This window comes from Pecten maximus, chromosome 9 (assembly GCF_902652985.1).
Source record: "Pecten maximus chromosome 9, xPecMax1.1, whole genome shotgun sequence".
Lineage (NCBI taxonomy): Eukaryota > Metazoa > Mollusca > Bivalvia > Pectinida > Pectinidae > Pecten > Pecten maximus.
In genome coordinates this window covers 41,106,491-41,130,940 of record NC_047023.1, presented here as the reverse complement: position 1 = coordinate 41,130,940, position 24,450 = coordinate 41,106,491, and the positions used below count along the sequence as shown (strand labels likewise).

At 36.0% G+C, this 24,450-nt stretch overlaps 1 protein-coding gene across 1 annotated transcript in view; it reads left to right on the top strand.

Moving 5' to 3' along the window:
• The window catches only part of LOC117334650 (calpain-9-like), a 60,414-nt gene that overhangs the window by 30,790 nt on the left and 5,174 nt on the right, over positions 1-24,450 (top strand). The window contains exons 5-10 of the mRNA XM_033894391.1: positions 8,801-8,969; positions 9,694-9,857; positions 10,293-10,465; positions 14,459-14,572; positions 16,112-16,233; positions 17,090-17,307. Of these exons, the coding sequence (XP_033750282.1) occupies positions 8,801-8,969; positions 9,694-9,857; positions 10,293-10,465; positions 14,459-14,572; positions 16,112-16,233; positions 17,090-17,307 (960 nt within the window). The remainder of the gene's footprint in view (positions 1-8,800; positions 8,970-9,693; positions 9,858-10,292; positions 10,466-14,458; positions 14,573-16,111; positions 16,234-17,089; positions 17,308-24,450) is intronic.

Sequence of the window (24,450 nt, the reverse complement as noted above, 5' to 3'; positions counted from 1 at the left end):
TCACGATCATTAGACACTAAACTCACGATCATTGGACACTAAACTCACGATCATTAGACACTAAACTCACGATCATTAGACACGAAACTCACGATCATTAGACACGAAACTCTCGATCATTAGACACGAAACTCACAATCATTAGACACTAAACTCACGATCATTAGACACTAAACTCACGATCATTAGACACTAAACTCACGATCATTAGACACTAAACTCACGATCATTAGACACTAAACTCACGATCATTAGACACTAAACTCACGATCATTAGACACGAAACTCACGATCATTAGACACGAAACTCACGATCATTAGACACGAAACTCACGATCATTAGACACTAAACTCACGATCATTGGACACTAAACTCACGATCATTAGACACTAAACTCACGATCATTAGACACTAAACTCACGATCATTGGACACTAAACTCACGATCATTAGACACTAAACTCACGATCATTAGACACGAAACTCACGATCATTAGACACGAAACTCTCGATCATTAGACACGAAACTCACAATCATTAGACACGAAACTCTCGATCATTAGACACTAAACTCACGATCATTAGACACTAAACTCACGATCATTAGACACGAAACTCACAATCATTAGACACTAAACTCACGATCATTAGACACTAAACTCACGATCATTAGACACTAAACTCACGATCATTAGACACTAAACTCACGATCATTAGACACTAAACTCACAATCATTAGACACGAAACTCACGATCATTAGACACTAAACTCACGATCATTAGACACGAAACTCACGATAATTAGACACTAAACTCACGATCATTAGACACGAAACTCACGATCATTAGACACTAAACTCACGATCATTAGACACTAAACTCACGATCATTATACACGAATCTCACGATCATTACACACTAAACTCACGATCATTAGACACTAAACTCACGATCATTAGACACGAAACTCACGATCATTAGACACTAAACTCACGATCATTAGACACTAAACTCACGATCATTGGACACTAAACTCACGATCATTAGACACTAAACTCACGATCATTAGACACTAAACTCACGATCATTAGACACTAAACTCTCGATCATTAGACACTAAACTCACGATCATTAGACACGAAACTCACGATCATTACACACTAAACTCACGATCATTAGACACTAAACTCACGATCATTAGACACTAAACTCACGATTATTAGACACTAAGCTCACGATCATTAGACACGAAACTCACGATCATTAGACACTAAACTCACGATCATTAGACACGAAACTCACGATCATTAGACACTAAACTCACGATCATTAGACACGAAACTCACGATCATTAGACACTAAACTCACGATCATTAGACACGAAACTCACGATCATTAGACACGAAACTCACGATCATTAGACACGAAACTCACGATCATTAGACACTAAACTCACGATCATTAGACACTAAACTCACGATCATTAGACACTAAACTCACGATCATTAGACACTAAACTCACGATCATTAGACACTAAACTCACGATCATTAGACACTAAACTCACGATCATTAGACACGAAACTCACGATCATTAGACACTAAACTCACGATCATTAGACACTAAACTCACGATCATTAGACACGAAACTCACGATCATTAGACACTAAACTCACAATCATTAGACACGAAACTCACGATCATTAGACACTAAACTCACGATCATTAGACACTAAACTCACGATCATTGGACACTAAACTCACGATCATTAGACACTAAACTCACGATCATTGGACACTAAACTCACGATCATTAGACACTAAACTCACGATCATTAGACACTAAATTCACAATCATTAGACACTAAACTCACGATCATTAGACACGAAACTCACGATCATTAGACACGAAACTCACGATCATTAGACACTAAACTCACGATCATTAGACACGAAACTCACGATCATTAGACACTAAACTCACGATCATTAGACACTAAACTCACGATCATTAGACACGAAACTCACGATCATTAGACACTAAACTCACGATCATTAGACACTAAACTCACGATCATTAGACACTAAACTCACGATCATTAGACACTAAACTCACGATCATTAGACACTAAACTCACGATCATTAGACACTAAACTCACGATCATTAGACAGTAAACTCACGATCATTAGACACTAAACTCACGATCATTAGACAGTAAACTCACGATCATTAGACACTAAACTCACGATCATTAGACACGAAACTCACGATCATTAGACACTAAACTCACGATCATTGGACACTAAACTCACGATCATTAGACACTAAACTCACGATCATTAGACACGAAACTCACGATCATTAGACACTAAACTCACGATCATTGGACACGAAACTCACGATCATTAGACACTAAACTCACGATCATTAGACACGAAACTCACGATCATTAGACACTAAACTCACGATCATTAGACACGAAACTCACGATCATTAGACACGAAACTCACGATCATTGGACACTAAACTCACGATCATTAGACACTAAACTCACGATCATTAGACACTAAACTCACGATCATTAGACACTAAACTCACGATCATTAGACACTAAACTCACGATCATTAGACACTAAACTCACGATCATTAGACACTAAACTCACGATCATTAGACACTAAACTCACGATCATTAGACACTAAACTCACGATCATTGGACACTAAACTCACGATCATTAGACACTAAACTCACAATCATTAGACACTAAACTCACGATCATTAGACACGAAACTCACGATCATTAGACACGAAACTCACGATCATTAGACACTAAACTCACGATCATTGGACACTAAACTCACGATCATTAGACACTAAACTCACGATCATTAGACACGAAACTCACGATCATTAGACACTAAACTCACGATCATTAGACACGAAACTCACGATCATTAGACACGAAACTCACGATCATTAGACACTAAACTTACGATCATTAGACACTAAACTCACGATCATTAGACACGAAACTCACGATCATTAGACACGAAACTCACGATCATTAGACACTAAACTCACGATCATTGGACACTAAACTCACGATCATTAGACACTAAACTCACGATCATTACACACTAAACTCACGATCATTAGACACGAAACTCACGATCATTAGACACTAAACTCACGATCATTAGACACTAAACTCACGATCATTAGACACTAAACTCACGATCATTAGACACTAAACTCACGATCATTAGACACGAAACTCACGATCATTAGACACTAAACTCACGATCATTAGACACTAAACTCACGATCATTAGACACTAAACTCACGATCATTAGACACTAAACTCACGATCATTAGACACTAAACTCACGATCATTAGACAGTAAACTCACGATCATTAGACACTAAACTCACGATCATTAGACACGAAACTCATGATCATTAGACACGAAACTCACGATCATTACACACTAAACTCACGATCATTGGACACTAAACTCACGATCATTAGACACTAAACTCACGATCATTAGACACTAAACTCACGATCATTAGACACTAAACTCACGATCATTAGACACGAAACTCACGATCATTAGACACTAAACTCACGATCATTAGACACTAAACTCACGATCATTAGACACTAAACTCACGATCATTAGACACGAAACTCACGATCATTAGACACTAAACTCACGATCATTAGACACTAAACTCACGATCATTAGACACTAAACTCACGATCATTAGACACGAAACTCACGATCATTAGACACTAAACTCACGATCATTGGACACTAAACTCACGATCATTAGACACTAAACTCACGATCATTAGACACGAAACTCACGATCATTAGACACTAAACTCACGATCATTAGACACGAAACTCACAATCATTAGACACGAAACTCACGATCATTAGACACTAAACTCACGATCATTAGACACGAAACTCACGATCATTAGACACTAAACTCACGATCATTAGACACGAAACTCACGATCATTAGACACTAAACTCACGGTCATTAGACACGAAACTCACGATCATTGGACACTAAACTCACGATCATTAGACAGTAAACTCACGATCATTAGACAGTAAACTCACGATCATTAGACACTAAACTCACGATCATTAGACACTAAACTCACGATTATTAGACACGAAACTCACGATCATTAGACACGAAACTCACGATCATTACACACTAAACTCACGATCATTAGACACGAAACTCACGATCATTAGACACTAAACTCACGATCATTAGACACTAAACTCACGATCATTAGACACTAAACTCACGATCATTAGACACTAAACTCACGATCATTAGACACTAAACTCACGATCATTAGACACGAAACTCACGATCATTAGACACTAAACTCACAATCATTAGACACTAAACTCACGATCATTAGACACGAAACTCACGATCATTAGACACTAAACTCACGATCATTAGACACTAAACTCACGATCATTAGACACGAAACTCTCGATCATTAGACACGAAACTCACAATCATTACACACGAAACTCACGATCATTAGACACTAAACTCACGATCATTAGACACGAAACTCACGATCATTAGACACTAAACTCACGATCATTAGACACTAAACTCACGATCATTAGACACGAAACTCATGATCATTAGACACTAAACTCACGATCATTAGACACTAAACTCACGATCATTAGACACTAAACTCACGATCATTGGACACTAAACTCACGATCATTAGACACTAAACTCACGATCATTAGACACTAAACTCACGATCATTAGACACGAAACTCACGATCATTAGACACTAAACTCACGATCATTAGACACTAAACTCACGATCATTAGACACGAAACTCACGATCATTAGACACTAAACTCACGATCATTGACACTAAACTCACGATCATTAGACACTAAACTCACGATCATTAGACACTAAACTCACGATCATTAGACACTAAACTCACGATCATTAGACACGAAACTCACGATCATTACACACGAAACTCACGATCATTAGACACTAAACTCACGATCATTAGACACGAAACTCACGATCATTAGACACTAAACTCACGATCATTAGACACGAAACTCACGATCATTAGACACGAAACTCACAATCATTAGACACTAAACTCACGATCATTAGACACTAAACTCACGATCATTAGACACTAAACTCACGATCATTACACACTAAACTCACGATCATTAGACACTAAACTCACGATCATTAGACACGGAACTCACGATCATTATACACTAAACTCACGATCATTAGACACTAAACTCACGATCATTACACACTAAACTCACGATCATTAGACACGAAACTCACGATCATTAGACACTAAACTCACGATCATTAGACACTAAACTCACGATTATTAGACACTAAACTCACGATCATTAGACACTAAACTCACGATCATTAGACACTAAACTCACGATCATTAGACACTAAACTCACGATCATTAGACACTAAACTCACGATCATTGGACACTAAACTCACGATCATTAGACACTAAACTCACAATCATTAGACACTAAACTCACGATCATTAGACACTAAACTCACGATCATTAGACACTAAACTCACGATCATTAGACACTAAACTCACGATCATTGGACACTAAACTCACGATCATTAGACACTAAACTCACGATCATTAGACACGAAACTCACGATCATTAGACACGAAACTCACGATCATTAGACACTAAACTCACGATCATTAGACACTAAACTCACGATCATTAGACACGAAACTCACGATCATTAGACACTAAACTCACGATCATTAGACACTAAACTCACGATCATTAGACACGAAACTCACGATCATTAGACACTAAACTCACGATCATTAGACACTAAACTCACGATCATTAGACACTAAACTCACGATCATTAGACACGAAACTCACGATCATTAGACACTAAACTCACGATCATTAGACACTAAACTCACGATCATTAGACACTAAACTCACGATCATTAGACAAATTACATCTTATACCAGCGATCTCTTAATTTCCTTGTCCGCTGACACAGTAACAGTTGATTTCGCTATCGCGATAAAGCTTTTTGAATATACATATATTAAAAATCTATGAATATTCGTGGAAAAATTCATTTCCGCGAATGAGACTTCTCGCGATTTAATACGAAAATAAACGACTCGGGAGAATTAAATGATCAGTATTATCTGAAGATTATCTCGGTGGCAATTGTTTCATGACCCGAATGTCAATGACCGGATTTTCATCGTGTGGTCAATTGTTTCGAGCGTTCTGAAAGAAATTCAAAGGAAAGGAAATATTAACGAGTTTACGAAATAGTATATATATATATTATATATATCAGTAGATATTGATTGAAACACAAAAGAATATACGATGCTGACGCTTTCTGACTTCATTAGAACAGCTAGGCGGATGCTAGCATGCTAATGAACCTACCTTTGGTGCCAGCCTATTTTCAGCTCTTAACAAGATGAGATGAAAAAACTTTTTTTGTATTGATTTAACACATTGGAATACACCACACTATAATGAATTGCTGAATAGTGTTTTGCTAAAACGTATGTTAGTGATTGTAAGTATAACATCTAATGATCGTGATGTTGGTAATGAATAGCCCATTTTAGTACACATTGGATACGTATCTACATAAGACATCAAAGGTTACCGGAAATATGAACTCCAATAATGAGATATATATATACAGTCAATACTATAGTAAGTCCGTTCAGTACTTAATTAATATCAAGATCAAAGATAAATAGCTACATATATAGTAAGTCTCTGTATTTGTTTAGGATCATAGCTACATATATATCTCTGTATTTGTTTAGGATCATAGCTACATATATATCTCTGTATTTGATTAGGATCCTTCGTTGAGGCATGCTAAAGTTCCATGAAAACTGCAGAAAAGTTATTGTGTCACTATTAATAAACATGTTATACCCTCCCCATTACATTTATATAGCAGTAAACAGTTAAACAAGAGATATAAATTTACATTAAAGTCAGAATTGATACATTCTCTCTACACATGAATGTAAACAAAGACAGGAATACTCACAAAAAGGAGTTAGATACTGCAAAGCCAAAATGACTGCATCACACAACTGTTTCGTCCTTCTAGGACTCGTCAGTGATGTTAGTGACATCATACAGCTGTTTCGTCCTTCTAGGACTAGTCAGTGATGTTAGTGACATCATACAGCTGTTTCGTCCTTCTAGGACTAGTCAGTGATGTTAGTGACACCATACAGCTGTTTCGTCCTTTTGCACTCGTAAGTGATGTTAGTGACATCATACAGCTGTTTCGTCCTTTTGGACTTGAACGTGATGTTAGGGACATCATACAGATGTGTCGTTCTTCTGGGACTCATCAGTGATGCCATGAGCCTAAATTGTTGATATATAAGAGGCAATGGAAGATACTCAAAGTATGTCGAAAGAAATGCCGAAAATAGAAGGGGGAGGGGGATTATAACTCCATCAAAAGAAATTGTCAAAACATGGAGATGCCCAATTATTACTCTCTCCCAAGACATTATCAAAACATGGAGGGTTCAAGTTCAAGTTCAAGTTCTTTATTTCCTTGAGCCTTACGGCTCATCGGTTCAACAAATATATACATGTACAGAAATGATACAATACAAAAAACCACACACTCGCATACACACACACACACACACACACAACCGGACTAACACATACATTTTACAACAGGTAGAGATGTCCCATTATTACTTTCTCCTAAGGAATTGTCAAAACATGGAGGTGTCCAAATTGTTAGAATATGGAGGTGCCCTTTGATATCTCTCTCTTAAGGAACTGTCAAAACATGGATATGGCCAATTATTACTCTCTCCTGACGAATTGTCAAATTATTGAAGTGTCCCATTATTGCTCTATCATAAGGAATTGTCAAAGCATGGAGGTGTCCCTTTATTACTCTCTCCTTAGGGATTTTGAACTTTTGATCCTGTTTTAGGTTTGTTGCTATGAGTTGAAGGACGAATGTTAATCATTGACTATTATAGATGTTATAAATATCCTTCAGCCCGGTTTTCTGGCACGGACCTGCACGAAACATCACCGAGAAAATGAGAAAATTCGTCATAACAATATTATAAAGCATATATTGAGTTATGCCAGTACCTAGGGTGAGAACAATCGGAAGTGTAAGAGTGATAAGTTAGACACGGTACGGACATCATTACTATTATAGACTTAATGTGTTCACACAAGGTTCAGTTAACGGCCAGCTCGATCATCCATTGACGTATTAGACAAGTACAGGCTCATTAGGATGGGCGTTACTAGATACTCAAACGTTTTTTTTTTTTTTTTTTTTTTATATATATTTCTTTATTTATTCCTTGCAATTTGATATTAATACTTTCTGGGGTATTTATGCAATTGATTGTTCGAGTAATCTGAAATGTTTTGTGTTTTGAGATTAAGACAATCGTATTATAGAAAATAAAGATTTTCTTTTCATAAGTTACTTGCGATTATATTGATACTTTCTGTAATGACGTAGAAGACTCTAACCCTTTCGGAACGCCTGGTCTTGTACTCCTTGTATTTTACATTGGTCTCAATTAAACATTCGTTTAGTTAGAAAAAAAGGTTTTGTTTGCCATATCAACATTATTTGTTTTGCTTTGTGTAACTGAAAGCTAAAGGTTTAATAAACTGAACTATTTTGTCTTTTAAGACTAAATAAATCCTACGAGGCGCTCGAATACGGGTTTGAAGCTGACGCCTTTACTGACCTGACCGGGGGTCTAGCCGAATGGTACAACCCCACCGACCTCCGGGAACAGGACTTTTATCTTATCCGGGCAGCTTATCAATGCGGAGCTGTGATTGGCTGTCTAAGTATTGTAAGTAATGCTTTCATTGGCTAAAATTGACAGGAAGATTCATGTTTACTTATTTTTTCTCTCAACTTTACTTTCAAGGTAGCTATACATGTGTTTGGAACATTAACGCGGAAGAGAATGAACGTCCTAGTTTTTTAAAAATAATAATTTCTTTTTTTTTAATAAGAACGATTGCAAAGATAGTTCAGATGTAGTAATTTATATTGAATATTTTATACAATTAAGAATCACTAAAAATTGTTCTTGTGGCGGGGTAATGGAGAGAAAACGGTGATCCGGGGAAATTATCGGACATGTGGCCGATTTTACCGATCGGTGAATTGAAACCCGGCCATCTTGCGAAAATGCATTATTTAACTAAGAGTGTTAATTGCAAAATTCCACTTGTTCCTATATGGATTTGCGGTCTCCCGTTTATCATCTTATGATTGGTAATCGTATTTCACATGACAGTAAAACTAGAAAGCTGCCAATGAAGATTACTTATGATAGCTCTTATTATGCTTTATCTAAGTAAAAAAAAAGACCAAAGAATTACTTTTAAAAAAGAAGAGGCAATGTTTTTCTATGATCTCAGAAAACACAGAAGTTATAGAAATACATGTATATGGTTAATGATTAAGTTGCGTGAGTCATTTGATGACACTTTAACTATTGGAGATGTTTCATTAGAGCAATCAATCATACTTTACTGATACAGGATAATCACTGTTTCTCTCTTCAGGATAAGGAAGGGCGCACCGAGCGGGAGAAGAAAGGTATGGTATCGAATCATTCCTACGTCATCACAGGTGTGGAGGAGATACCGTACCTGGATACAACGGCCAAACTCATCCGTGTTCGTAATCCCTGGGGGGATACAGAGTGGAATGGGGCGTGGTCAGACGGGTGAGTGACACCAAGGGGGGGATACATAGTGGAACGGGGTGGGTTCAGACGGATGAGTGACACCTAGGAGATACAGAGTGAAACGGGACGTTGGGAATAAAGAGTGGAATGGGGCGTGGTCAGACGGATGAGTGACACCAATTGGGGATACAGAGTGGAACGGGGCGGGGTCAGACGGGTGAGTGACACCTAGGGGATAAAAAGTGAAAGGGGGCATTTTGGATAAAGGTGAAACGGGCGTGGTCAGACGGGTTAGGGACACCAAGAGGATACAGAGTGAAATGGGGCGTGGTCAGACGGATAACCTAGAGGATAAAGAGTAGAATGGGGCGTGGTCGGGCGTCTACCGTCTCGTCATTGAAAAAAAAAACATAACTTCATTTCATCCGTCAATTGAATTATTATTCAAATAAATAACCACTTTGTACACAACAGGAGTGATGAATGGGACCGGGTGATAGATGATATCAAACAAGATCTCGAATTGACTACACAAGATGACGGGGAATTCTGGATGAATTTTAGGGACTTCCGGCGTGAATACTGCAATATGATAATATGTAACCTCTCCCCCGACTTCGACCACGATGGAATCAGCGACAAAGCCGGTAAGATTGAAGTTATAAACATTCTTATTATAAGTCGTTGGCATTATTTGCGTATTACGTAAAGAAGGAATAAAACACAGAAGCGATATACGTATTGCAGTGTAGTTATATACGTAAATATACGATATTTCTATACAAAGCACATAAAAGTAGTTTACATAATACAAAACAATGATTTTGACGGATACTTATGTCTTTCAGTCCTCTTGTGTTTTATTGTATGCATTGTTTTTTTTCGTTTGGCATTGTGGAACGGTTGATCAATGTGTACCGTACGAGAGTGATATATTTGCGACTGGTTAATGACGACCTGGTATAGTTTTATACTGAGTGTTGTCGATGTTACATATTTAATTGAGCAAACATTGTCGATTACACCATGAATACAGCGCACAGAAACTCTAGCAATCTACATAGATAAACAAAACAAAACAGACACATATTGACTAATCCGGAGCACTTTAGGAAACAACACAGAACAGACACACTTTACTATAAACGTACACCTTCGGAACTCTTTGGGAAACAACATAGAACAGACACACATTACTATAAACGTACACCTTCGGAACAACACAGAACTGACACACATTACTATGAACGTACACCTTCGGAACACTTTAGGAAACAACACAGAACAGACACACTTTACTATAAACGTACACCTTCGGAACAACACAGAACAGACACACATTACTATAAACGTACACATTCGGAACACTTTGGGAAACAACACAGAACAGACACACATTACTATAAACGTACACCTTCGGAACTCTTTAGGAAACAACACAGAACAGACACACTTTACCATAAATGAATACCTTCGGAACAACACAGAACAGACACACATTACTATAAACGTACACATTCGGAACACTTTGGGAAACAACACAGAACAGACACACATTACTATAAACGTACACCTTCGAAACAACACAGAACAGACACACATTACTATGAACGTACACCTTCGGAACACTTTAGGAAACAACACAGAACAGACACACATTACTATAAATGAATACCTTCGGAACAACACAGAACAGACACACATTACTATAAACGTACACATTCGGAACACTTTGGGAAACAACACAGAACAGACACACATTACTATAAACGTACACCTTCGGAACTCTTTAGGAAACAACACAGAACAGACACACTTTACTATAAATGAATACCTTCGGAACAACACAGAACAGACACACATTACTATAAACGTACACATTCGGAACACTTTGGGAAACAACACAGAACAGACACACATTACTATAAACGTACACCTTCGAAACAACACAGAACAGACACACATTACTATAAACGTACACCTTCGAAACAACACAGAACAGACACACATTACTATAAACGTACACCTTCGAAACAACACAGAACAGACACACATTACTATAAACGTACACCTTCGGAACACTTTGGGAAACAACACAGAACAGACACACACTACTATAAACGTACACCTTCGGAACACTTAAGGAAACAACACAGAACAGACACACATTACTATAAGCGTACACCTTCGGAACACTTTTGAAAACAACACAGAACAGACACACATTACTATAAACGTACACCTCCGGAACAACACAGAACAGACACACATTACTATGAACGTACACCTTCGGAACACTTTGGGAAACAACACAGAACAGACACACATTACTATAAATGTTCACCTTCGGAACAACACAGAACAGACACACATTACTATGAACGTACACCTTCGGAACACTTTGGGAAACAACACAGAACAGACACACATTACTATAAACGTACACCTTCGGAACACTTTTGGAAACAACACAGAACAGACACACTTTACTATAAATGTACACCTTCGGAACACTTTTGGAAACAACACAGTACAGAGACACTTTACTATAAACGTACACCTTCGGAACAACACAGAACAGACACACATTACTATAAATGTACACCTTCGGAACACTTTGGGAAACAACATATAACATATGTGAAATACAATTACAAGCGTATACAAGGACAAGTATTGGTCGAATACATATCGATTGAAGAGAAAAAACAACACCAACAGAAAATACCAACTTTAAAACCGACTTAGTACATATAATTTGTATATGTATGTAAGACAATACTATCGACATAGAAACAGGAAACCTACACTAATACAAATAGACTTCAAGGTGTGAATGAAGTGTAGGGTATGTATCAATGATATCAGGTTAATAAACATAAATCATATGACATGATTTTGAACCAAATTATGTATATTGTTGTGAACTCATTGAAAATCGATCAGTATATTATACGAAGTATCAGCGTGAATCGACACATTTGAACGTACGTGGGATCAGCTACCTGGATACCATGGTAATGGTTGACGTCATCAGAGACGGCTTCATCAGCCGACCGACACATTCTTTGATTCCCCATATGTACATATTATATCAACGCGATAAGCTCGATAATTCCCTGTATGAATGCCGGAGTAGATTAAAGTAATTTAGAAATAAATCATATGGGCCAATTACATTTGCTTCGTGCGTATATCAAGGTGAAGAATATATGTTATTTCGTAATACAGTTGCGACAACCCGTTAATATCCATTACGTATTGGAACTTATGTGATCTGCCTATACAACATGGGACTGGTAGGCACTGCTCGAACTAAAATAATGACATATCAGGGCAGGGAACCATAAACATTGGAGACTTTATAATTAAAAAATCAATGAAAATATCAATTCTAAAACAGAAAACGTTGTCGGTAGTTATTTGAACCATAATACGAATTAATAGTATAAATCATACGTTAGTCAGCTGTGAGTATATCCTTTGTTGTATTGATTACCAGCTATTGATTCGTATAAACCTTGATGGTAGTGTACTATAAAGAACAGGAATACCACCATTACTACCCTGTTTAATTAACATACCGATAAAAGCAATTTATGCAACAATACAGTCACGCTGGAGTCGTAAGTCAAAGCCAGTGTTTGTCATTTAACTTCATACTGACACCGTATCCACGATCTGAGCTCAGCATCCCTTATACCACCTATATACATGTTTATACGAAGTATAATGAGTTCAACAACCTTATACGACCAATATATTCCTCACTGGCCAGTAAATTGTTTGCCCTAAATTGACGAGAAACACTAAGACAGGTTCCATTTGTGATGAAAGAAACACTTACAATCCCTAACAACTGATATCTACCTTCCTGTTTTTGTAGATGTTCATGTTGTCTTACCTTGCTGTGTAAGGTCATGCCCTTCCTGTGATATAGATGTTCATGTTTTCTTACCTTGCTGTGTAAGGTCATGCCCTTCCTGTGATATAGATGTTCATGTTGTCTTACCTTGCTGTGTAAGGTCATGACCTTCCTGTGATATAGATGTTCATGTTGTCTTACCTTGCTGTGTAAGGTCATGACCTTCCTGTGATATAGATGTTCATGTTGTCTTACCTTGCTGTGTAAGGTCATGACCTTCCTGTGATATAGATGTTCATGTTGTCTTACCTTGCTGTGTAAGGTCATGCCCTTCCTGTGATATAGATGGTCATGTTGTCTTACCTTGCTGTGTAAGGTCATGCCCTTCCTGTTATATAGATGTCCATGTTGTCTTACCTTGCTGTGTAAGGTCATGCCCTTCCTGTGATATAGATGTTCATGTTGTCTTACCTTGCTGTGTAAGGTCACGCCCTTCCTGTGGTATACATGTAGATGTTCATGTTTTCTTACCTTGCTGTGTAAGGTCATGCCCTTCTGTGATATAGATGGTCATGTTGTCCTTCCTTGCTGTGTAAGGTCATTCCCGTCCTGTGAGTTTAGCCTTTTGTCCTTGTTTGTATTGTCATAGAACTGTTATATCATCACGGGGCGATGGGCGATACGCTTTCTCAACATTCTAGTCAAAATGTGAAAGTAAAAAAGTTATAACATTAATTATGCGATAGTGTTAAAATTGACGTTCTGTATTCCTCAGAATACCAGGTCAGTATCAGAGGAGGGTGGAGATCTAACCTAAACGCTGGTGGCTGGCTGGAGTGTGAGACGTTCCACTCAAACCCACAGTATATAATAAACCTTCACCCAGATGGTAAGTACTTACATAAACCGGACAGAAATACAAAACCTATGACTTCAAATGTGAAAAAAGACTACCACCCAAACACAAATAAAACCATGTATTATGTAAACATTAAGGAAACAACTAAATGCTCCATGCCTATGAACTTACAATATTTAATATTTTATCTTGTATTAATTGAGATCTTTTTGTTTCTTTTTATTGAAAACTGAGATGGATTTCTTCTATGTACTTCATCTAATCTTTTATTGAGTTGCTTTATTGACTTATATTGAAAACAACAAATAATCACTAAAATACAAATGTGATCTCATTTCAAAACGATCTTTCTTCAGTATTTGTTTTTCAAAATACTCCTTTTTCTGGTCAAATTTGCTATGTCCGTAGTATGTTAGTATCATAATAATAGTGTTTCCTTAATACCAAGGAATCATTCACGTCCTGTTTACGTTTCCCCAACAACAACACAAACAACATCATCTATAAAGGGAAACACGCGCTGCCGACATTGTACCTATATTTATATACTCCATCATATGATGCCCATACACGCTACATCGATTTGTGATGCCTTGTCAGGGAATCGATCCCAACTTTTGTAAAAACATTGGTAATCAGTAAACATGTACAGGAAACATACCATTGTCACGTGGTTTGATTACACCTATAACAATTAGTCAGTAGATATCACACTGGTACGGATTGTGTTTACCAAGTTATTTAAATGAATTCAATGTGTGGCGTATATTCATTATTTGATATGAATCTGCCATGAACTCTTTATCTTTTTAGATAATAATATTTAGGGTAGATATAGATTGCTGAGTTTGGACAATGTTATATTCAGTAGAATTATATCGATTTTGGAACAAAACACAGTTATTTCTCTCATATTTTTCTTTTGTAAATTCAACCCTATCCTATATTAAAGGTGACATACATAACGTATTGCTTAGGTACATCTATTGTTAGTGAAAAAAAACACCGAATGGTTACCTATTGTTTGTCAAACATTAAATTATATATTTAGCTATTGTTTGTCAAACATTAAATCATATATTTACCTATTGTTTTGATACATAGATTACATATTTACCTATTGTTTTAATACATTGGTTACATATTTACCTATTGTTTTAATACATTGGTTACATATTTACCTATTGTTTTAATACATTGGTTACATATTTACCTATTGTTTTAATACATTGGTTACATATTTACCTATTGTTTTAATACATTAATTACATATTTACCTATTGTTTTAATGCATTGATTACATATTTACCTGTTGTTTTAATACATTGATTACATATTTACCTGTTATTCATTAAATGTTAACTTTAGGATTATGTATTGATATAAAAGTATCAACTATATAATTACCTATCGTTTTCATGAGTCAACTTTATTTTTGTGTTAAAACCTCAACTGTAAATTAACTCATTGTTATCTAGGTAAAATGTGAATGTTTACCTTTCGTATAATTCCATTGTGATTCAGATGAAGAAATAATGTTATTCCCATTTTACAAATATTACATTTCAGTGAGCGTCCAGCGCAGGTTCAATGGCCGCCTGCCACTAGTCGTGTCCCTTCTCCAAGTCTACCGCCGTCAGGATAAATTGGACGGAATTGGACTCTATGCAATAGGATTTGAAGTTTTCCAGGTGGGCTAGAGATACCTTTACGCCTTTATATATATCCGTGTACAATTAAAAATGGTCACTGTAATTGATATAGACTTAACAACCTCTGTTGTGTACAAGATGTCGGGATTGACCGCCATACAGATTTTGCAGTATTATCCAACATGTACTCGAACTATCGTCTTATCTGAACACCCCGGTAAAGAATTATGGTTAACATCATGATTTTATTTGGAAATATTTTAGTTCCTTATGTGATATGAACGCAGACGTGTTTGATGCTTGTTGATATGCATTGTCATCACCCTAACTCTCATCTGGAATTGTGACTTAACCCGGATTCGACCTAGATTTGTACGGCGGGTGTCGTCGGATTTGACCTAGATTTGTATGGCGGGTGTCGTCGATTTGACCTAGATTTGTATGGCGGGTGTCGTCGATTTTACCTAGATTTGTATGGCGGGTGTTGTTGGTCGTCGATTTGACCTAGATTTGTATGGCGGGTGTCGCCGATGAAGAAAAGTTGCTAACACTAAACATTATCTTATTCTCCATGTACTTGTTCATGAGTTTTCATGCAAATCTACACTTTTGTTTACAGTTTACCCTTGTTTAATCAATTGCAGTTTAAATGATGGTTTCGTTATTATGATGGTATTCTTTATTGCTATTCTATGTACTCAATATTCAGCGTATTCAATTCTTAAATCTCTTTACCGAAACTGATTTTCATAGTAAAACGTTTATAAAATTATGTTGCATTTTAAAAAAATTGCCTGAATATCTCTAATAGTATCAAAACGATGAGGATATGAAAACCTTGAGTGGTGAGCATTATAAATAATGACCTAATCACCTCTCAACTCTTTGTTTACAGTTGTTTAACCGCCCGACTGGAGTGTTGAATAAGATGTTTTTTGATAGAACTGATCCACTAATGCCTGAAAATGAGGAGACGTACGCGGAATACCGGGAGACTTCCGGTAGATTTTTCCTTGACCCCGGCCAGTACTTACTGGTTCCTACGTCACAACTTCCGAACCAGGACCGAGGCTATCTTCTTCGTCTCTTTACTGTCAGCAAAATGCAATGCTCGTAAGTAAAAGTTTTCTAAACGAAATCACACATTTCAATGAATTCATTACAAATTTGTTAAAAAAAAGTGCACAGCTTAATAACAAATTTAAAATAAATTCAGAATTATGAGGGTTGATTATGTTTTTTGATAGAACTGATCCAGATTTATGTAGTATTAATAAGACTCGTGAGTGAATCTTGTCTTAGAATAGCTCAGTTTTGTATTACAGTATTTCAAATGTATTCATTCCAAGCTTGCATAGAATTCACCGATATTAAGAAATTGATTTAGCTATATGGCAATAGTTAATAAGTTATTTCGTAGTCTTAATTAATGCTTGAGACTAAAAAACTGAAATCAAGAAAAAACGAAACGTAAAATATTATAAAAAAAGTAATTTTCAAAAAAAGGCTTGTTTTCGCAGATTTCAGTTTAAGTAGAATGTTCAACAACATACTACCAACATTCACCAAACTTAAGTGTCATCACGGAACAGCAAACTATGACATTTCGTCAGACAAATTTGTAAACAATATCTGAACCTATACACAGCGTAGTGACGGGACTTCACCAATGTCATGCTTATTAAGAATAGCTGGCTTCATCATTTCGATAAACATGATTTTCACATTTATACCAATAGTAACAAAAGCTAGTTTTATCTCAGATATGTATATTTCATTATGTTTCATTAGCATTTCCTTCAAAATTGTTATCGGTATATTAAGGCCTATTCTGCTGCCGGCTAACTTCCAGTCATATCAGCAGGGTCGCAACCCACACAGTCGTGTACAAATTACAGAATATTAAGATAGGAATGTGTTGAGTGGGAGTGATGTAGGGTTGGTCTATAATTATACTATTTGACACAATAGAGTACTCTATTTCATGGTAGATGTATTGGTCTGGTCTCAATTTGGCTTCATTTCGTTGTCTCGTTAGCAGCACTTGTTATCTTGTCGTTTGGACATTATATGTTGCGGCTAATATTGACCTGTTGTTTGGGTATACCTTTCATTTAAAGTTCTTCAAAGTCAGGTGGCGGCGAATTCAATTAAATTCAATTCTGATAATCGAGATGATAGTTAATAATATCGAACATAGGTTTCTCCACCTTTTTGTGTTTCGTCATTGCAGTTATGTTAATGTGGTTTTGAAGACCTCGAATTAAAAGGATTTAAAGCAGTTTAGTCACTTACTGTATCATCCAATCAACGTGAAGACTCCATTATAAAAGTACCTCAAATCTTCATTATTGTGATAATTTTTCAATACCTGAAGTCAAATTATTTTTAAATACTATTTTGTGTTATATTTACGTTACTTTATAGGCGGTTAATAAACTGTGGTTTGGTTGACGGAGATATCCATGTCAATAACTACTGTGTATTCAACTGTTTTATACCAGATATAAATTTCATTATATTTCTTTGTCACGTGGTCTTTCTATTTCCACGTTATACCGAACACGACTCCTTAACGGAATGCTTATTACATGTATAATATGGACAGCTCTATATCGACTATTAAACCAAATGCCAAAGTTGAGATCGATTTTGTGATCGCTTACGATAACGCGTGATATACGACTCCAAGCCCTTTTTACGTTCCATTTGAAATGTACAAACTTGTTCATTCCCGTCAGGTATCTCGGCGCGTGCTAGAGAAATCAATCACGTGATCGATAAACATGTTAATTGAACGCGATAAGATGTTTTCAGTACGGCAAATTACAAACCATTACTTCTGTAAAGGTTGCTCTGTCAATTAATATCGTAATGATTTTAACATATATGTAAGTTTCGTTGTAAAATGTTACCGATAAGATTTCATGTACAAAAACACATTAACATATCAAAAAAGTTGGCAAATATAAAGTCTAAATCTAAAGTTCCATCTCGTTATCGTAATTAAAGTTTAAGTACATATTTTTGTCTTAAAATCATGTAGATTAGGAACAGGTAACATGCATTTATTCATGGAACATTAAAGTAACATGATACTTCGGATACCCGTGCCGAGTACCGTAAAGAATGTCGTAATTCCATTTGTCTACCCGTGTCAAGTAATATACATGTACAAGACAATGATCTGGTATAAGTCCTCTTGACTATTAATATCTCTCACTAGTTGGATGCATGCACCATAGCAATTAATATCACCAAGGTGAACGTTTTAGCTTGATGAGTCTCCCTGTGACAAGTACTATTCCCAAAGGAATACACACAATGTGTGGTTCGTTTACCTGTGGCAAGTATAATGTGTTGTGGTACATCACTAATAACATACCGGAATGGCAAGTAATATCAGCCAAACGGGAGATCATATCATTTTTAATATTTATTCATTCCAACGCAAAATAGATGTATCATGATAAACAATGATCAAAAGAAATAACTTAACACTGTCAAAAAGAGAGTATAATACAATGTATTGACACGATTCCGAATCCGATTTTCGATATTAACTTTCATTATGCATGTGTTTCAAAAGGCCTTTTGGCTTTAGCATCAGTTTTTTCTTCAATTACGTACAGAAGAGAACATTGATGATTGTACTTATAAATACTTAAAACTTCTATTTACCATGGATTGATTATTTTACTGATGTGTTGCTAACTTACGATAAAAATAGTGTATCTGTCGTTTGTTATTCATACTAGATCCAAGTGATAACTATGCAGACAATTACACGATAACTGGATATACACAGACTGGGAAATGTTGTTGTGTCAATAACTACATATACACAGACTGGGAAATGTTGTTGTGTCAATAACTACATATACACAGACTAGTAAATATCCTTGTGTCAATAACTACATATACACAGACTGGGAAATGTTGTTGTGTCAATAACTACATATACACAGACTAGTAAATATCCTTGTGTCAATAACTACCTATACACAGACTGGGAAATGTTGTTGTGTCAATAACTACATATACACAGACTGGGAAATGTTGTTGTGTCAATAACTACATATACACAGACTGGGAAATGTTGTTGTGTCAATAACTACATATACACAGACTGGGAAATGTCGTTTTGTCAATAACTACATATACACAGACTGGGAAATGTTGTTGTGTCAATAACTACATATTCACAGACTGGGAAATGTTGTTGTGTCAATAACTACATATACACAGACTGGGAAATGTTGTTGTGTCAATAACTACCCCTACACAGACAGGGAAATGTTGTTGTGTCAATAACTACATATACACAGACTGGGAAATGTTGTTGTGTCAATAACTACATATACACAGACTGGGAAATATCCTTGTGTCAATAACTACATATACACAGACTAGTAAATATCCTTGTGTCAATAACTACATATACACAGACTAGTAAATATCCTTGTGTCAATAACTACATATACACAGACTGGGAAATATCCTTGTGTCAATAACTACATATACACAGACTAGTAAATATCCTTGTGTCAATAACTACATATACACAGACTGGGAAATGTTCTTGTGTCAATAACTACATATACACAGACTGGGAAATGTTGTTGTGTCAATAACTGCATATACACAGACTAGTAAATATCTTTGTGTCAGTAACTACATATACACAGACTGGGAAATGTCGTTGTGTCAATAAGTACATATACACAAACTAGTAAATGTTGTTGTGTCAATAACTACATATACACAGACTTGAAATTGTTCTTATTTTTATCCTGAAGTAAGACACTTTAAATACACAATTAAAAACAACTACCTGTGAATAGTGAAGCTCCACAAAGTTTGCCATGTATGTATGTATGTATGTATGTATGTATGTATGTATGTATGTATGTATGTATGTATGTGTATGTATGTATGTATGTATGTATGAGGCAACAAAATGGTAGGTAAGCCATACTTGTTTTCTACTGTATACCAAAGCCTTTGTTTTCACATCGATCTGTTGAAAGCGTCATCATTTTAGTGCGGTAATTTCCCCACTGTTATGGTTTATTAGATTTTTAAAGTGTAGATTTATGCATCAAAATAGCGAATTAATGCATCGGGGATACCTTAAGGAATTTATTTTAAACTGGTGAGAGATGTGACAATATCGCTGTGGATATATATTTGTCATCCTCGAGGGGTTAACTGCAGGGGTTACGATTTTATACGCTATTTCGAAGAGACCCTAGAGTATCGAGGAAATTTTACGGCATAATTTGTCATTTTTTTAATTGCCTTTTTAAAAATTTACCGGAATCACGAAATGGGCTTTTTTGAAATACATTATCAGAGTCACGCAACGACCCCAGAAGATCAATGTTGATTTTCTACTAATGTCTACTTGTTAAGGACCCTTAATCAATAGACTAGTGGATCACAACAGGTCTTTCCGAGAACCTTCACCAGTATAAATTTGATGTAACAGGATCTAAAATGATTAGTTAGTCCTATCAACGTTAACTTACTGAAATTCCTTAGATAATTTTTTCCAAAAGAAAGCATAACATAATTTTAGGGAATTATCTTAATTGTGGAACCTTCCTAAAATTCTGTAATGTTTTTTTATGGAAAAGTTTACGTTAAGGAATTTTACAAGTAAAGGAATATTGTTTAAACTGGTCCCAGATGGAGATTATGGCATTACAAAACACCTTTATAATGAGGGATTGATATTATGTTAATCTTCGTCGTTTGTTATAAAATCTATTTTAGATAGAGTTGTTTACCTGGGGATGTGGGGATGTTAGGGAAATTGATTAAATTATACGACACGTATAAAACTTGGCTTCGGTAAACATCATTCGCCTGGTAGTAATTTCAGTGTGCTAATAGCAGTTGATTTAATGTTTACATGAAACACTCGGGTGCAGCCTATATAAACATTCTCCCATGTTTAATTTATTCTATCCATTATTCTGACATGTAATTTTTTTATGTGCTGTGAGAAATTATCAACCTTTTGAAAATGTCAATACGTACTTGATATCCATGGAGAAACAAAACACTTTCATGGATTTGATGGGAGAATTATAATTGGATCTCGCTCTCGTGTATAAAAAATCTACACTTCCGGAACAGACCGTTTCACTTCCGTTAAAGGGTGTCCATTATATGTTTATGTGTACTTGAAACTGCGGATTCAAAAATTTTGGTCGATATTATTCAAAATTAAAATCAAGCTAAAAATACTTTTACTGACAATAGGTAATGAAGTATTCTAAATACAAATAACTTACACACACAATTATTCCATTTGAAACCTAAGGACGAGTGCATAATACGAACGTAATATCTAAACGAAATCGCATCTCTAACTCATAATTTATAAAATGAGATTGCTATATAATAGTACAAAGTGAAAGGCCCCTGTCATAAAATTCTGGGTTCGAATCAGGTAATGCGATGTTCGTTAACTGGAATTCAAACATAGCAAAAACTAACTTTTTCTGTAGTATGACATAATTATAGTGAGTGGAATTGGTCGATACATCATTAACCAAATGCTTTTACCATAAATGTTTAATTGGAAATTGCATCGACAATAAACGTAACGAACAAATACGATAAAACAGGTAATGAAAGTAAAACTTTATGGATTTGCTCATTGGTATATTACAAATTCTTCCTTATCCTAGTAACTGTTCAGTGTTTAGGGGCACGCCACATAATCTCGCAATATATGTAGGGCCGTTTTAATTCATTACCATAATCACAAAGCCGATATGATCACATCTAGGTTGTATAAAACTGGCTCGGCAGTGTGTAGAAACTGACATATTCGCGATAACACCTTCTACAGTGACTCTAAATAATACAGAACTCATATATTGATCAGCAGCTTACTTTGGTTCGGACTCCCGCTGAGAGCGAAATACGGTACCATAGAGCATATCTATAAATCAACATCGTATGTTTTACTGTGTAACACACAGATCCTTGTGTGAAACTCCGGAACCAGCGAGCAAACAAAACAATATTTTCTTAAAAACGCAGATCCTATGATAGGCAGGTATTATAAACAATATATTCTTAGGTCGACATCAAGCGTACATGAATAGAATACATGAAAACAAACGAAAATTAATACTGCAAAGTATAATGTGTGTTAAAATGCTGTTATATTCGTTGAATTTGCTATTTGGTTTATTTCGATGGGGAAGGGGGGTGTGGTGGTGTTGCATCTTGTTTCACCTTGCTGTCATGCTGTTTTACCAATTGTTTTTGTAATGGCTCCAGATATTTTCCTTTCATATTCTCTTTCGTATCTTGCTTTGTTCCGCTAGTCCAATAGTACCATAAAGATACATCAGAAATCGGCTATACTTTCAAAACAAAATATCTCTGTATAACTAATGCGTTGCTTTTTCGTTCACCTTTAAAAGGTAGGTATAAGGACATGTTGTAAGTGACAGGTTTGAGTATTAACAAACAATTCATTAAGATGGCATGTTGAAGCTATCTATATCACTATTGTACACTGTAGTCATAAGGCCTTTTATGCTACGAGGCCAAAAACGTGAAGAAACCATAGGTTGTTTTTTTAAATTACTAGTATTGAAAAAAAATATTCCTCCCTGGGGAGCGAAACAACCGTTTATGGCTCATAACCTGCCGGCAATTTTGTATGATTGCCAATAAAATTAGTATGGCAAATTTCGACCCAAAACCACAGTGGCTCAGTATTACTTTATATTTAAATGTCGTGATAGTTATTTTTTTAGTGGGAATAGTTTGACTCAATTCTGTGTCAGCCCCTGTAAGGGAGGATTTCGGTTCAGTTCCTTGTCCTAGACATACCAGGTTTTCTAAAATGGTAGTTTCTACTCAGCATTTTAGGAGTGGAACTACTGGTTCACATGTTGTCAGCAGAACGAGTGTCTTCGGAAATACGTCTCAGTGAAATAGCGCTATAAAATCGTTATTATTTCCGGACTATCACAAGGAGACAGACACCTATATACCGCGAAACAAACACCAATATACCGCGAAACAAACACCAATATACCGCGAAACAAACACCAATATACCGCGAAATAAACACCAATATACCGCGAAATAAATACCAGTATATCACGAAACAAACACCAATATACCGCGAAACAAACACCAATATACCGCGAAATAGTACACCAATATACCGCGAAACAAACACCAATACACCGCGAAATAAATACCAGTATATCACGAAAC